Genomic DNA, 18,350 nt, shown 5'->3' on the forward strand with positions numbered 1-18,350 from the left:
AATCATAGTGAAAATGCCGAGGTTGGTTCGGGGGGGAGGGTGGTGTATGTGTGTGTCGGTGTGTGTGTGTGTGTGTGTGCGTGCGTGCACGCGTGCGCGCGCATGAGTGTGTATATGTGGGTGGGTGTGCACACGCGCTCGCGCGTGTGTGTGCGTGGAGGGGTGTAGATGTGTGTGTACGTGTGTGTGTGTGTGTGTGTGTGTGTTCTTCATTATCTATGTCCTTCTGCATGAATACATTTTCCCTTCATTTATGTGTGTGCTATTTGTAATAGATGGAGCTAACACAGTAGACACATCACTCTGAAACAGTATGCGCGCATACTTTTTTCCGTCTTTTTTAGTGAACAGGCGTAAAATCGAAGAAGAAACACACACACACACACGCGACCGCGCGCGCGTCTTAATACCGAAAAAAGGTAAAATAAATAGAAAATGCCAGTTCGGATGTCTGTATAATGTGGAAATACTGTCATCCTTGTGTTGAACTGAACAATAAATTTTATTTTATTTTCTGGAATGTGTATTGCCTGTGAGGTAAGTAGCAGGTTTCACAAGCCTGTAACTTCTATGGCAGAGGAGGCAGTTAGAACAGTTAGAAGTAAGTTTGTATAATTATTATGCATAATTAAGTAAAGGTCCAGGTTCCTTTTTTTCTTACCCTGTCCCCCTTCCACCCCGTGGCCAGCCCTTTTTCTTTTCTTGAAAAAAAGGGAAGATCTTCTGGTGAAAAATTGCTCAAATGGTCAACGCCAAAGGTATGTTGTTGGTTTATGTGCAGGAGTATTAGTTATACTTATGCTTGATTTTCTTTTCCAGCATTTTTTTTCTCTCTATGTTCCAAGGGATTGATATTGTTTTCAGCCCTGATGTGGTCCTGTGTGGTAGGCTTGGCTATGAGCAGCAATGATAAATAAATAGATCAATAACTTCTTAACACTGCCTATTCATCAAAGACAAACTCAACACAATTTGAGTGTGTGTGTCAGTGTTTTATTTTGTATGTGCATGTGTGTGTGTGTGTGTGTGTGTGTGTGTGCTATGCATGCATGTTCTCTGTCAGTGTGTGTGTGTGCAGTGTGTGTGTGTGTGTGTGTGTGTGTGTGTGTTCAGGATGTCATTTTGATTTATGAATGTACAAACATGTATATTATATATGTACACATACACACAAGTGCACACACGCACAACCACACCACAAACAAATCTTGATTGTGGCATACAAGTTATTATATTTCAATTTAGCTTTTCAATCAACCATGGGATAAACAATTCTCTGGAATGACTTCTTTCTTGCGTAAGCAGGTGTGCATACATGCAGCTGTGCACTTGTTGCGTATCAGTGCAAAACCCTGCCACACCCACAAGCATGGCAATATTAGGAGCAGCACCATCACCACCAATATAATATCAAAAGGTCATAAGTAAATATCGTACTTCAAATAAGATGAATGCTGCAAATATTTACCATACACACAAAGTCATCAAAGACAAAAAGTAACAAACAAAGAGAGATTCTAATATTTTTTCCAGCTCTCTAAGCTGATGCTGGTTTCTGCCCCAAATTCTTTAATGAAATATGAGGCAATAACTATGTCATGAACCATGCAGTTGTTGAATATCCATAATTTGGCCACTCCAAGCAGTACCTAACACATTTTTCAGAATGCAATTTTAAATTCTTTTTGATTACAGGGTCCAATGGCCTAGGCCTCCCCCTCCCAGGCCCCCACAGAACTAAAAAGAATTACTTTTTTGATACTCAAGGATTACAAAGCATATTAAATTCATAGCTAAACAGTAAACAACAACCAGTGATTTACAACCTATTATGTCACAAGTAGAACCATAAGCTGTTCTCATGATGGTAAAAATAAAGAAAAACTTAAATGTTTTCAAACAACCTGGCACTGAGTCACTAAACCACAATTTGCTCAACAAGATTATGATTAAGAAAACGGGAAATGTTATCATATGCAATGAAAAGTTTTGCTCTCAGTTTACTATATCTCAACAAACTTTGTCAGTGCTGCCATTAGAAGACATTCCATAATTCTAAGTCTGATGCTGAAACTAGTGAAAGTTGATTGATGAACATTTTTATCCACTCTTCAATATTAAACATGGCAGGAAGTTCCAGTGGAGTGTGGCTGCATCATAAGCTTCATAATCATTTCTGGCATCAAAAGTTTTATCAGCTTGTGAAGAAAAGCTGAAATGCTACTGCTCCATCAGCCTTTTCTCTTCCTCCCATTTTCAATTGATTCAGTAATCCCCAGTTTAGAGCAATTTGTGTGAATCACTTGTAATCACTCTGACCTGAAATTTCTCAATCATAAAAAAAGCATTCAGACTTTGGCAGCATCATGATCATGCTTCAGCTAGCTGAATATATGATGTACACAGTACAACTATGGTTTTTAATGTGTTGATTTTGGATATGGCCATAATTTCAGACACACAGGTATGAACTTTACTCATTGATCATTGATGGATACAAAAACTAATTTGCCCCAAAATAAGGCACTCTGGCTCATAAGAAGAAATCAGCAAAAACTGAGAAAAAAAAATCATCTCAGAGTTCTGAAATAAGGAATTAGTTTTTATTTCCAGAACAATTTAGCAGGTAATGTTTTCCACTGTTTCTCAATTTGAGAAATCACATGAGCTTTTAAGTCTGTGTTAGGGTGAGTTTTAGTGTGTATGAGTGTGTTAGTGTGTGTGTGTGTGTGTGTGTGTGTGTGTGTGTGTAATCCAAACACACAAATACATTTCATGGACTAACTAAACTTAAGCAAAACAAATAAGACAAATATATGTTTCATACAAAACCAACCAATCATAACCAACTAACCAAACCAATATCTAAACACCCAACCAATGACTATACCAGTTGCCCATCTCAGTAAAATACAAATATCCAATAATATGTTTTGACTAAGAGGGTACCAATCATCCTTGTGGAAATATGGTCACACAGACAGAATAATAATGATGGATGACGTAGTGCAAAATGTGAACCAGTATAACACATATACCTTGCTATCATACAAAGTATTTTCAACTATCAGTACTGACAATCCCAAATACTGATTTGAAATGTACTCTACATGACTAGAATCCCGCTACTGACTCATTCAACTGTTGTTTGTCTCCTGACACAGTGGAAGTGAAGTTGGTATCAGGCAAAAGGCAGATGGCATCTGGCTGCTTCCATTATGTCCTTTGGACTAAATACTACTACTGGCACCTTCACAATAAAAAAAAATGCAAAAAACAAAAAAATTGAATAAGTAAAACCTAAAGCTACACACATATGACAGAATATATCCAAAGATATCACACCCAACCACACATGCACACACATATATGTACAAAAACATGCATGTGTGTGCTCACATACACACAGACACATGCATGTGCACTTAAACAAAACCTGTATATTCTTCAGTAGTATCAAATCCAGCACAACAGCCAATGTCTCAATTACTTTTTCAGAGGTACTTACATGATGTGAAATGTATTTGAAAAACACAACAACATATGATACACACACAACTGTTTTCTTAAGGTTGGCATAATGAGATATCAAGTAGGATATCGGAGGATAATTGCCACCAAGTCAGCTCATAAGTCATCTCTGGTTTTCAGCAGAACAGGCACGATAATGCTGATAAAGTTATACAACTGCTCACAATGTCCTAAACCTCTTGCAACAAGCATTCACTCAACCGCACACCAACCAACCGATCAAATGAACAACCGAGTGTAAAACAAGATGCTCAAACTGAGCATACCATATCCCACTACCATATATTTAAACTTATATCACAGTAACTGAAACAGTGTCCATAATCTCATGCCAATGTGATTAAGATTTATCAACATGCACCATCCTTCTCCTCCACAAATCCCCCCCCCCCCCCACACACACACCCCAAAAATGTTGCAACAGCCAGCTGTTTACAACCACACTGAAGTTATCTCCTGATCACTCCTAAACCTGAAAAACCAATGTCCAACAAATCATTTACTTGACAAAAAAGAAAAAAACCCAACAAAACACACACACACACACACAAAACAAAAACAAAAGAAGAGTACACTCATCTCTGCACTACGTAGCACCAGCTGTTGTCAGCAAAACATTGGGTCACCGTAGCTGTGAGGGAGCTTCGTGTACTGTGCTACCATTTCTCTGCCCACAGAACCGATCCCCTCACATTTACATTCACATGGAGTTTGGCCTAGTGGTAATGCATCCTCCTGGGAAGCCAGAGAATCTGAGCACATGGGATTGAATCTCATACCTGCTAGTATTTCCTCCCCCTCCACTAGACCTTGAATGGTGGTCCAGTTGCTAGTCATTTGAAAGAGAAGATAAAATGTGTGTAGCATGCACTTAGCGCATATAAAAGAACCCATTGCAACAAAAAGCATGTCCCTGTCAAAATTCTGCAGAAAAAAAATCCATTTTGATTGGAAAGCAAATACACTTGCAGGCAGAAAAAAAGAAAGAGAGAAAAAAAAAAAAGGATGACACTCTGCCATGTAGCGACATGCTCTCCCCGAGGAGAGCAGCCCAAATCTCACACACAGATAAATCTGTTGTGACAAAGTAATTCAATACAATACAATTCCCCAACCACTGATGCTGGGTCCCTGACATTGTGGAAGCAGCACAACACAACACCAACAGCATGGGTGAGGTGCTGCTCTCACAATAGTGTGCCATCCTCAGTGCACTGTGTCCTCAATGACATGCCCTTTTCTTTCACAGCGCCCACCAGCCGGGGGGGGGGGGCGTCAATCGACGGTGATGGACAGGGCCTTGATGTCTGCCAACGTCTGCTGGATTTGGGAGGAGAACTCCTGGTTGGAGCAGTCCTGCTGGCCGTTCAGCGTGTTGGACAGCTCCCCGTACACCTTAAACGCTTCAGTTGTGTACTGCACCTTCAACAGTTGAAAAACAAGACTTGCAGAGAATGTTATCGTTTCCCACACACCTGTCAGTTTTCTGTAAAGTACTGTGCCAACAACAGTCACATACACAGACATGTACTGAAGGTATAGTTTCCCACACACCTGAAAGTCTTCGGTCAAGCACTGTGCCAACAACAGTCACATACACAGACATGTACTGAAGGTATAGTTTCCCACACACCTTAAAGTCTTCGGTCAAGTACTGTGCCAACAACAGTCACATACACAGACATGTACTGAAGGTATAGTTTCCCACACACCTGAAAGTCTTCGGTCAAGTACTGTGCCAACAACGGTCACATACACAGACATGTCCTGAAGGTATAGTTTCCTAAACACCTGAAAGTCTTCGGTCAAGTACTGTGCCAACAACAGTCACATACACAGACATGTACTGGAGGTATAGTTTCCTAAACACCTGTGAGTCTTCTGTCAAGTACTGTGCCAACAACAGTCACATACACAGACATGTACTGAAGGTATAGTTTCCTAAACACCTGTGAGTCTTCTGTCAAGTACTGTGCCAACAACAGTCACATACACAGACATGTCCTGAAGGTAAAGTTTCCCACACACCTGTAAGTTTTCTGTTACATAATATGCCAACAACAGTCACATACACAGACATGCTCTGAAGGTACTGTTTCCCAAACACTGTAAGTTTTCTGTCAAGTATTGTGCCAGCATCAGTCACACAGACATGTAGAAAAAGTCGTCATAGTGTCCTACACAGTTGTAAGGCATCTGACATGTACTCAACAAACAACAGTTATATAGAGAAATACATAGAACTTAGAAGGCTGTTATAGTTTCTCATATGCCTTTAAGTCTTAATCACACAGACAAGTATAGAAGGCTGTTATCGTTTCCTTTTCACCTGTAAGGTGTTTGACATTTACTGCACCAACAGTCACACAGACATGTTCTTGCATAAACACATAAGAATATCTACATACGTAAAAAAAGACTTTTGAAATGTTTATGACAAATTCCAATTGTCTACAGACATTAGCAAATGAAAGGCAGTCATGTGTGCATTCATGTGTGCGTGTGTGTGTGTGTGTGTGTGTGTGTGTGTGTGTGTGTCTGTCTGCGTGTGCGCATGCATGTGTATATATGTGTGTACATTTGTGTATACACATGGTATAGATACGGATGTACTCGCATGTTTCCATACAGCTCTGTTGCTACTCCTCGGAATCCAGAATTTTGATATGTGTGTAAAAACAACAACAAAAATTCAAAACAAAACAAAAAGAGAAAAAAATCACACAACTTAGCACATGAATCCATGAACACCATAATTCTCCATTCAACAGCAAGAACTGAAAAACACAGCCAGCCATGAGACTGTCTACCTGTGCTTTGATGAGCGCTTCTAAGGAGGGCTGGAAGTACTGGAGCCGACTCTCGTATAGCTTGGGCATGTCCTCCGACAGTGCCGCATTCTGACTGCTGAACTCGTTCTGGGCCTGGACCAGGGCTTTCCTCCCCTGAAAACCATAATGGCAGTTACGGTGATGGAGATATCTTGGTGATCATTACAAAATGCCTCAGATTCACTGCCATATCCGGTATGTGAGAGGGACTGGATCAAAAAAGTGTACTGTAGCCTGGGGATGGGAGTGGGGTGGCTGCAAAAGCCTGTAGTATGATGAAAAGGTGATACCTCGCTGGGGAGTCAGGGGGTGGGTTAGGGGTGTGGGGGGTGGGGGGCAAAGCCCTTCTTCTTCTTCTTCTGCGTTCACTCGTATGCACACGAGTGGGCTTTTACGTGTATGACCGTTTTTACCCCGCCATGTAGGCAGCCATACTCCGTTTTCGGGGGTGTGCATGCTGGGTATGTTCTTGTTTCCATAACCCACCGAACGCTGACATGGATTACAGGATCTTTAACGTGCGTATTTGATCTTCTGCTAGCATATACACATGAAGGGGGTTCAGGCACTAGCAGGTCTGCACATGTGTTGACCTGGGAGATCGTAAAAATCTCCACCCTTTACCCACCAGGCGCTGTCACCGTGATTCGAACCCGGGACCCTCAGATTGACAGTCCAACGCTTTAACCACTCAGCTACTGCGCCCGTCGCAAAGCCCTTCTGAAACTGACCTAAAAAAAAAATTTTTTTTTTAAAGTTTACAAACCCTAATTACAGCGCAGGAATCACCAAAGTTTCATTGTTCTGCAAGGGTCAATATTACTTTAATCAACCCTTTCACCGCCAGTCAGTTTAGAGTGCAAAATTCCCTTGTGCTATAAAGACAGAAAATATGGTGTCCAAGAACAGCTGGGGATTCCTCCTGTGATATGTAGGAAATATGGCCTATCCTACCGCTGAACATAACGAGCAGTAGGTTCATGGATAACAGACCCATGATCTGGTCACCCTTAAATGACATGGGTCCTCTATCTAACTGCTGCATAAATGCGAGTTTGGCAGTGAAAGGGCTAAATTTTAATCAAATAACACATTTCTGTTATCTGTTTTTGTCGTTGGTGTTGTTGTTGTTTTTTTTTGTGTGTGTGTGTTCTTTTTATCATCTTTATATGTTATGAAATAGAAATACCCTTGCATATCAATTGCTGCTGTTATACTCTGTGATTATTCTTCAGTGGTATGTATGAACTGTGCAAAAGTTCTGGACATGATGATGATGGTGTTTCTCATTTGAGAAAAATAACCTTCAATGCAAGGGACAAAGAAATGAGAGAGAGGGGAAAAAAACACACACAAAAGAAAGAACACTGTTTCCCTTCCCATATGCCAAAAATCTGATATAAAACAAAATACGTTTTCTGCTTATAATGGAGATGAATCTTTGGTACTTTGGCAACAGATCTCTGATCTAAATAATATATACTAACTGCAGCCATCAAATGTATCACTGTATCATTGGCTGGCATAATTACAGCACAAAAAAGCATTGTCAAATGTTGCAGCGTTTGTTGCATAAAGTGAAGAAAGGCCTTAGTGGCTGTGCAGGGTCAGAAAGTGTGTGTGTGTGTGTGTGTGTGTGTGTGTGTGTGCATACATGTGTGCGTTTGTGCGTGTGTGTGTGTGTGTGCATGTGTGTGTTTGTGTGCGTGTGTGTATGTCTGTGTGTATGTGTATGTGTGTTTCAGTTTTCTGCAATGCAAATCAGACGCTTCAATTTCACGGTCACAACACATCTCAGTTTTACAACATGTTACAGGTTTACCATCACAGCATCATGAGCATGTTTCAGTTTTCAGTAGTGTAAATCAATTCTGTGGTGTGTGATGTAAATCCAGAGATGTGGCTGTATAATGTAAAACCACGTCAGAAGTGCAATGTAAACCACCAGCACCATGGCAAGTTATATAAAGTAACGTAAACAGCCAGTGTGAAGGGAGCGTGATGTGGTAAATCAGTGGTGTGCTGTGCAGTGCGGCTTCTCACAGCGTCCAGTTTGACGATGTTGGGTCCCGTGCGGTCCCGCTCCTGGTACTTGCTCACTTTGCTCTGACACTTCTGCAACTCCTGCAACACCGTGCATCACTCCCTCAGTCAGTCCCCAGGCAGAGTCAGTCCCTTGTCTCAGTAGAAAAGACAGTCACCTCACCATGACAATCCAGTTGCCATGGTATATATAGTAGGTCTCATAGCAAATCAGTCATCATGGTAAACCAGCCACCACTGTAAAGTTTCCAGTTTCATTTATTATTATCGTTATGAGCATTTATGCCTTATCTTGAAAATAAACCCTAGGCATTTTCAAATAGAAAAAAAAAAACACATATAAATATCAAAAAGAAAAAATTGAACACAAGATTCAAAACATTATTAAATCATTTGCCCCCCCCCCCCACCCTAGACACACTCCCAACACAAAGCACTTGCACATGCACAAGGTGTCTAAGCGTTTGGACTGATCCATATTTGCTACACCACATCTGCTGTTATTAAAAAAAAAGAAGAAAAAATAAATAAAAAGGAGGGGACACCTGATCTTTGCATAAACCCACTTCCCTGTTCAGGTCTGAGTAAAATAATTATCATGTTGCATAGCAGTTGGTGTCTCCAAACTAAAAGTATCTGCTTGAACAGAAGGAGATTTTTACAACGACAAGTTGCTGAAACAAACAAACAAAACAAGAAGAAAGAAAGAAAGAAACCCAGCCTGTCACCTTTTTATCTAATGTCATAATTCAGCTGACACATCTTTTTCTGCCGTCATAATCACCTGTCACCTCTTTTACTACTGTCATAATTCAACAGTTACATCTTTTTCTGCTGTCATAATAAACTGTCATCTTTTTTTCTACTGTTATATTTCAGCTGCCACCTCTTTTTCTACTGTCAAAATTTCATAATTTACCTTTCACCGCTTTTTCCACAGTCATAAGTACCTCTTATATATTTTTCTATCATTATAATTGCCTGTAACCTCTTCTTCTACTTACCTGTAATGACTGCTCTCTCCTCTTCACTGCTGCTTGAACATTGGGAAAAATGGAGTTCAATCTGGAAAATAAATACACCTCACTTGAATTGACTGGTAGATCATGTGCTAAAAAAAAAGAACAAAAAGAACAGGGCTCATATTCTCACAAATTTGGCACAGTTGCAAAGGCCTGAAAAAAACAGAATCAAGGGTAAAAAATTCTGCATCATCAAATCTGCTTCTGTGAACAATGTGCTTCCAAGTTCTTTTACTTCAGGGTGTTTTACTTTCTTATATTCTTCATCTTCTGGACCCAACACCCAACTCAGATCTGACGTTGCCCTGCAGTCACTGTGGCAGAGTATGTCCATCTCGGTCAATGTTCATCAGTGTACCTTCACCTGATGTGGCTCCACAACCATTCCCTACATCTTCATCTGCAAAGTCAAGCCACACATTCTCCTTATCTCTCTCTCAGCATGATTTTTATTATTATTATTTTTTTTTATTCAACCTGTGATCACTTGGGCCTCAGTATGTATTTCTTTCTACTTTATGGAAAAATTAAGATGTTTCAAATTTGAAATGTATGTCAATACAGACTTTCTCAAACACATCTAACTGTTCACTGCACATACAGATATACTCACTTTTTGACAGGCTCAATCATTGCCTTCTGCACCACTGCATTCTGAAACAGATACAGCAAAGTATAGGAACTTACTGTACTTAGACAAAGTGCTAAATAAAATCTTATTGAAAAAAAAAATGTAGCAAGACTGAATGTCAAAAGACAGAGTCTAAACTAACAAACATTGGACCATTGACAGTTTATGTCTGTTTTGTTAAAGTATCCAGCATTAAGAGTGACCCTGTAAAGGTAGCCTGGGACCCACGAGAACAATGGTAAAAAACTCCCTGGGATTCACAAGATTTTTAACTAATCAGAACCCCTGCCTACAACATCCTGCATGAATTTTTAACCAATCAGAAGCCCTGCCTTCCACATTCTGCATGAATTCTGAACCAATCAGACGCCCTGCCTACCACATCCTGCAAGAGTTTTTAATCGATCAGAAGCCCTGCCTACCACATCCTTCATGAATTTTCAACCAATCAGAAGCCCTACCTACCACGTCCTGCATGTACATATCCAGCTTGGCCATGAATTTTTAACCAATCAGAAGCCCTACCAACCACATCCTGCATGAACTTGTAATCAATCAGAAGCCCTGCCTACCACATCCTGCAAGAGTTTTTAATCAATCAGAAGCCCTGCCTACCACATCCAGCATGAATTTTTAACCAATAAGAAGCCCTGCCTACCACATCCTGATTATGCATGTCCAACTTGGCCAAGGCATGGTCCCACTCCTCCATCTGCCAGCGGAGGTCTTGCTCCGACTGGAACAGCACCGTGCCCAGCAGCTCCTGGGTCAGACGGCGCTCTGCCTTGGTCTGTGCTGCACACAGCCACACAGCGTTATTGTGCTGTAATATATTGTAATACTCATTTTTGTCATAACAGATTTCTCTGTGTGAAATTTGGGATGCCTCTCCCAAGGGAGAGTGCGTTGCTACACTGAGAGCCCCACCTTTTTTTTCTTTTTTTTTTTTTTTTTTGCTTTTTACTGCCTGCAGTTTTATTTGTTTTCTGCCCCCGAATAATTTATATGGAGTATGACTGCCTACATGGCAGGGTAAAAATGGTCATACACGTAAAAGCCCACTCGTGCACATGCGAGTGAACACGGGAGTTGCAGCCCACGAGCAAAGAATAAGAACTGTCTTCCTATCAAAGTGGATTTTTCTACAGAATTTCGCCAGTGACAACCCTTTTGTTACCGCGAGTTCTTTTACGCGAGTTAAATGTGCATGCTGCACAAGGGACCTCGGTTTATCATCTCATCCAAATGACCAGCGACCAACTCAGACTCAAGGTCTAATGGAGGGGGAGAAAATTATGGTGATTATAGGATTCGAACCAGTGCGCTCAGATTTTCGTGCTTCCTAGGTGGAGGTGTTATCTCTAGGCCAAAATTAAACTCATATTATATTAATTTCTGTTATCACCTTGGTCAGTGCTGCACACAGCCACACAGTGGTATTGTCATGCATTGTATTACTTTCTGTCATCGCATTGGTCAGTGCTGCTCACAGCCACACAGTGGTATTGTCATGCATTGTATTACTTTCTGTCATTGCATTGGTCAGTGCTGCTCACAGCCACACAGTGGTATTGTCATGTATTGTATTACTTTCTGTCATTGCATTGGTCAGTGCTGCTCACAGCCACACAGTGGTATTGTCATGTATTGTATTACTTTCTGTCATTGCATTGGTCAGTGCTGCTCACAGCCACACAGCGTTATTGTACTGTATTGTATTACTTTCTGTCATCGCCTTGGTCAGTGCTGCTCACAGCCACACAGCGTTATTGTAATGTATTGTATTACTTTCTGTCATCGCATTGGTCAGTGCTGCTCACAGCCACACAGCGTTATTGTACTGTTTTGTATGACTTTCTGTCATTGCACTGGTCAGTGCTGCTCACAGCCACACAGCATTATTGTAATGTATTACTTTCTGTCATCGCCTTGGTCAGTGCTGCTCACAGCCACACAGCGTTATTGTAATGTATTACTTTCTGTCATCGCATTGGTCAGTGCTGCTCACAGCCACACAGCGTTATTGTACTGTTTTGTATGACTTTCTGTCATTGCACTGGTCAGTGCTGCTCACAACCACACAGCAATATTGTAATGTATTGCATTACTTTCTGTCATCGCATTTGTCAATGCTGCACAGCCACACAGTGTTAATGTAATGTATTACTTTCTGTCATTGCATTGGTCAGTGCTGCGCAGCCACACAGCGCTATTGTAATGTATTGTATTACTTTCTGTCATGGCCTTGGCCAGTGCTGCTCACAACCACACAGCAATATTGTAATGTATTGTACTGTTTGTCACTGCCTTGGTCAGCACTGCACACAGCGGTATTGTAAAGTAATATATTACTTTTCGTCATCACCTTGGTCAGTGCTGCACACAGCCACACAGTGTTATTGTGATGTGTATTGTATTACTTATTGTCACCGCCTTGGTCAGCACTGCATGCTGCATATGGTACTGCAGTTTATTGTTAGATGCTCTCACATCAATGGCTGGTGCAGTGATACAGCTCTACCCATATAAACATTGCTGCTTTGTACCATTCTTCTTCTTTTTTTTTTCTTTTTCCATCAACCTTTTTTATTTGAAAGTTCTTCCAATCTGCAACTATGGTTGATGCTTTTCACTGAACTGGTTTTACATGCATGAACTTTAAAACAGCTTTACATCACACATGCTAAAGATTGTACACAATAAAACAGTCCTTATATATCGCTAACACAAACAACTGTACACAGTTCCAAAGAACAGACAAGTGTTTCCATGCTAGGTTCACAGAGAACAGTCACTAAAATTATACTGATGGCAGAAAATGAGGCATGTTTTCAGGGCCCCAGAGCAAACTTCAGGGAGAACACCACTAAAATGACAGTGACAGCATGCTGAATGGAAAGCTTTCATAGAAACTTTCAAAACTAAACTGATTCTCGATTTCAATAGTTTCATTACTTTATTTCCACAAGTCAGTGTTCACTCCTGGTCTAACTCTTATGTCCAGCCCTGATATGTCCCCTTTGTGCTTGGTTGGGCTAAAAGCAACATAGTTTGATTCAACTCTTATTTTTTTCCCCAACACAATAAAAGTTATTTATTATCTACTGTTTTACTTCATCTCCTGTTTGTCAATCAGTATCTGCCTTTATGGCAATGTTGATTATGTTCAAAATGTACTGCACAAAGAATACACAAAAGTGAAGACAAAAGCTGTGAGCAAGCTTTGGATTACCTGTGTTTGACTCCACCAGTCGTTTGCCATCTTTGTACATTCGTTTGGTTATTTCGTCAAGCCTGGGAACCAATTAAAAAATGTATTTGAAATTTCTTTCACTTTAAACACTTGAATATGCACAAATCTCTTCTTCTTCTGCGTTCGTGGGCTTCAACTCCCACGTTCACTCATATATACGTGAGTGGGCTTTTTACGTGTATGACCGTTTTTACCCCCCGCCATGTAGGCAGCCATACTCCGCTTTCAGGGGAGTGCATGCTGGGTATGTTCTTGTTTCCATAACCCATCGAATGCTGACATGGATTACAGGATCTTTAACGTGCGTATCTGATCTTATGCTTGCGTATACACACAAAGGGGGTGCAGGCACTGGCAGGTCTGCACATATGTTGACCTGGGAGATTGTAAAAACCTCCACCCTTTACCCAGCAGGCGCCGTCACCGTGATTCGAACCCGGGACCCTCAGATCGAAAGTCCAACGCTTTAACCATTCGGCTATGGCGCCCATCCACAAATCTCTTGTTTTGCAACAGTTTTGCAACAGTTGCATTGCTTCTGTTAATAAAATGTTCCTCAATTCAATCACACAGAGTGTTTTTATTTACTTCTTTATTTTTTTAAACCTATTATTCAAACGAACATGTCACTCCCCATCCACCTCCTTCCAGTTCACAGTCGTCAGGACGAATACTTGATAAATAAACAAACAAAATCACTTTATTAACTGAAAAGCATCAAAGATTTAGAAATCTACATGTGTCATTCAAAACAGGAAGGACTGGTCTTTTTGCTAGAAGCAGGAAATCCATGTGATCAAAAGGTCATGAGGCAACAAGACATTGTCTTCAATTCTAGTACTTACAGACCACTGTGTGAGTATGCACATATAAGAATGTGTTCAAAATTGATTATCTGAAAAAGCAAACCTCACTGACATATTTTATCATTTTCTCCACACATCATCGTAACTGAAATCTATAATATCCTTTAACTGCAAATCATACTATGTTAATGGAGATTTAAATGTGGAATTAAGAAAAAAAATTATGCGAGATTTGATCAAAATAACAAAAAACAACAACAAATAATAACCAAAAAAGTAGTGTAACAGCTAAGAGTACTTACTCTTCAAGCTTTTTCACTTCCTTCTCGAATTCTCTTTCTGCCTGAAAAACAGACACAAACCATGAAGAAAATATAAAACATGATTTCATCAAACTCATCCAACAGCTGAGCTGTTAATAACAATACAATGATATGTCAAATTTTATCAGTGATCCTGGCTCACTGCAGTGTACAAGATCATAACAAAATGGTACATGTTCGCAAAGACCCATGTATATATCAACAAGACGGCCAAGTTATCAAATCAAAAGTCTTTCTTGTTGCATTGCATGATATTCATTGACAATGTGTTCAAATCAAAACAATTTTTTTTCCTGATTGGGAAAATGAGTGAGGCAAAAAGAAGGGAAACATTAAAAATGAGAAATAAGTACTGTCACTCTTTTGAAGTCAAACTTAGTTTAAGTCAAAGGCACATAATTCACACAGTCTGAATACTACTCATCCAACAGTATTGTCAAATTTTATCAGTGATCCTGGCTCACTGCAGTGTACAAGATCATAACAAAATGGTACATGTTCGCAAAGACCCATGTATATATCAACAAGACGGCCAAGTTATCAAATCAAAAGTCTTTCTTGTTGCATTGCATGATATTCATTGACAATGTGTTCAAATCAAAACAATTTTTTTTCCCGATTGGGAAAATGAGTGAGGCAAAAAGAAGGGAAACATTAAAAATGAGAAATAAGTACTGTCACTCTTTTGAAGTCAAACTTAGTTTAAGTCAAAGGCACATAATTCACACAGTCTGAATACTACACTGTCCCTCACCTTTGTTGTTGTTACAACAAACATACATACCCAAACTTAAAGAGTACATCACATGCACACACAGACAGACACAGTCACACACTCCAAGTCCAACACATTATATACAGTTTGCATTCATTGACAGCGATACAAACTTACTGCACGCGATACGGCGGTTTTCTTTGGTCCAGTCAGTCGACTGAATGGGTTCCTGAAATAAAAAACATAATGCAAGTAAAAAATGTTTATCAAAACATTTTCTTTTACAAAATTAGTTTCACACTTTATTGTGAGCAACTGACAACTTGATACTGTGTTTCTTCAAATGCTATAAATTAAATTCTTTTATTTTTCATCTTCTCATCATACAACCTATAACTGTGGTGCTTGATGGGTATTTCATTTTCTGTGTTTCCATAACCCATCAAACTCTGAGATGGATTAGACTTAAATTAAGGGAATCTTTTGAGTATCTGTTTGATCTTCTGTGTGCATACAAATGCAGGATGTTCAGGCACTATCACTTGCAGTAGCACTTCATATGTTGGCCAAGAAGATGTGAAAAATCTCTTTCCTTAACCCAATAGATCCTGAACAAGCTGAACATATATTACAAATATAAACCAGGACTATCAGGTTGAACGTCCAGTGCTCTAACTTTAATGTTTTGGCTATTGCACAGTCAATACACAGATGCATTACAAATAATCAGAGTGTGAACGTCCTTTGACCAGTAGAGTGCCTATGAGACGTCACCTGACGTCCTACAAAAAGTATTGCCATAGCGCCTATAAGACGTCCACTGACGTCCTGCATATGTTCAGATTTTTCCTTCTTTGGAGTTTGGTTCAATTCACATAAACAGACTCTGAACAGTTAGTTTGATGTGTCTGGATTACAAAAATACTATCTAAATGAACATTCATTAGGTAGAAGACCCCTTTCTACTTGATAATAATTTGCTAATTGACCAAGTGATTCATGCATGGTGCAAAAAAAGGCATTGAAAACTGTGTCCAGTAAAGAAGGTGGTCACAGTCAGCAGATTTACACAATTCTGAAAGCTCTGCTTGTGGTTGGGGGCAGCTTTCACCATGGAGAAGGATCTCTCTTGTCTGATGATTGGTTTGAAAACAAAGGTGATTGACGACAGTGACGAAACTGGCAGCCCATTTGATGGTAATTCAGTCCATCTATCCAATCAGACAGCATTTTTGAACAAGTGGCTATGAAGAAGGGGAGGAGAGGGAGAGGAGTGATGTAAGATGATAGGTCGAATGTCAGCCAGAGTTCATGAAGGGGGCATGGCTTTTAGGAATGAGTGTGTTCAAATTTCAATGCAGACTGTAGGATTGACAACCGCCAATGCGCCACGATTTTCACGAAAAGCAGGGTGGCACCTGCACTGGACATGAAACACGTGCTTTTTGTTTTTCATGCTTTTTTTTTCCCCGCTGAATCAGATGGTTGAATTGCATGAAGAGGTGGCAAGCCGGATGCACAAGAGACACTTTAATCGGCCCACGTGCAACTTGAAAGGAGTGAATGTCATCAAAGAACTTCACCATCTCACTCCCGAACGCTCTTAGCTGTCAAAAAGCTTGCCATCTCAGGTTCTGTGACGGTGATTGACCTTTTACATTGACTTTTCCCACCTTTGTCATTGCTGGGACAGTGATTTACTTACATGTCTGCAGGAGCTGTGATTTGTTTTTATAAACTTATAGCCTGTTTTAATTTCTTATGCAGGTATAATCTGAAAATAGGCATGCTATTTCTAGCTGTATTTTGTTTCTTTTCTTTATGGATATTATTATGTAGAGGTGGAAATAGACTTTTTTGTAGCACAAAAATTATCATCTTGATTTTACATGTCTGAACAGTTATCTACAATCAACCTTATTGGGTGAAAGAGCCCAGAAGCAGAATCTACACTCATTTTCCTTCACTAAAATGTTTACTTTCTTTCTGCATCACCAATAGCTTTTGTGCTAGAATATTTTGTGAGTTATTACCCCTGAATCCTCAAAATTCTCTTGCAAGGGGAGAGCACTTTTTTTTTCTTTTTTTTTATATAAAATTCCCTGGCACTGAACTGGTTAAATCATGTCATGTACTGTGTAAAATCATACCACATGATTTTAGAATTTATACAGTAGTATTTACACTGTGATTTAAAAAACAACAACAAACATTCCGTATCTTATAAGAATTGTTAAAAAAAAAAGGTGTTCTTTTGTCATTTCCATACTGAACTATTATGCATCAAATGTGACTGCATACCTATACTAATCTGAATAGTAGACTTAACAGCCAAGAAGATATTCTGTGGCAGGGCATTCCATTCTATTGTGCATGCATATATCTTCTCCTTCTTCTTCTTTCCCTTGACTGCCGCCTTCATCATTGTGAAAATTCTGTAGACTATAAGGGGGGTTTGCATGTTTTTGAGGTTTCCTGAGGCAGAGGTTGCTGGGCCAGGGGATCAGATTCGGGATTTGATGTGTGTGTGTGTGTGTGTGTGTGTGTGTGTCCTTGTTGCACACAGCCACAGTAAACACTGTGATAATGTTTCCATGGATCTGAGGGGCTCAAATGCTTCTTCCAGAAGAAAATAAATGAAGAAAACATAGTCAATATACTCAACATACAACAGGTGGCTTAGTATGAAACTGCCAGCTAGCAACTACTTTTCACTCTCCACATACTGGACATACCTGTAATACAGCACATTGCTCCAAAGCTGCCCAAACCCTCCGACACACACGTGTGTGTGTGTGTGTGTGTGTGTGTGTGTGCGAAAGGTATCAATCCGAGTGAAATACTGAGAAGTGGGAGGGATGGAGGAATGGAGAGAAATCAAGACATTAAAGGGAGACACAGCCAATCATAGAGTCAGATATATATATATATATATATATATTACCAGCTCATTGTGTAGTAATTTGTGAAGAACTACACTGACACTGACAGGTCTGTGTGCTTCTGTTGACCAAACTTGCCGGAAGTGGATACAACTGCAAGTATTTCCATTGGATCTTCCGGGTTACAGTCATGCACTCTCTACACCAAAATTTGAACACCGAAAACATGAATAAAACCTTGCCATTTTTATAAAATTGTTGAAACGTGAGTCTATAACGAATGATATAGTATGTAATGTGCCTCGGTTTTTTA

At 39.9% G+C, this 18,350-nt stretch overlaps 1 protein-coding gene across 1 annotated transcript; it reads right to left on the minus strand.

The window, feature by feature from the left end:
* Positions 1-1,214: 1,214 nt before the first annotated feature.
* On the minus strand, positions 1,215-18,197 carry LOC143293620 (bridging integrator 3-like). The gene is made up of 10 exons (XM_076604707.1): positions 18,100-18,197; positions 15,333-15,384; positions 14,420-14,460; positions 13,291-13,352; positions 10,717-10,853; positions 10,041-10,081; positions 9,410-9,470; positions 8,406-8,486; positions 6,342-6,476; positions 1,215-4,953 (listed from the first exon to the last, which is right to left on the minus strand). Exons 1-10 carry the CDS (start codon positions 18,105-18,107, stop codon positions 4,807-4,809), a joined length of 765 nt encoding a protein of 254 aa, XP_076460822.1. The 5' UTR covers positions 18,108-18,197; the 3' UTR covers positions 1,215-4,806.
* Positions 18,198-18,350: the final 153 nt, after the last annotated feature.

Source organism: Babylonia areolata, chromosome 19 (assembly GCF_041734735.1).
Source record: "Babylonia areolata isolate BAREFJ2019XMU chromosome 19, ASM4173473v1, whole genome shotgun sequence".
NCBI lineage: Eukaryota > Metazoa > Mollusca > Gastropoda > Neogastropoda > Buccinidae > Babylonia > Babylonia areolata.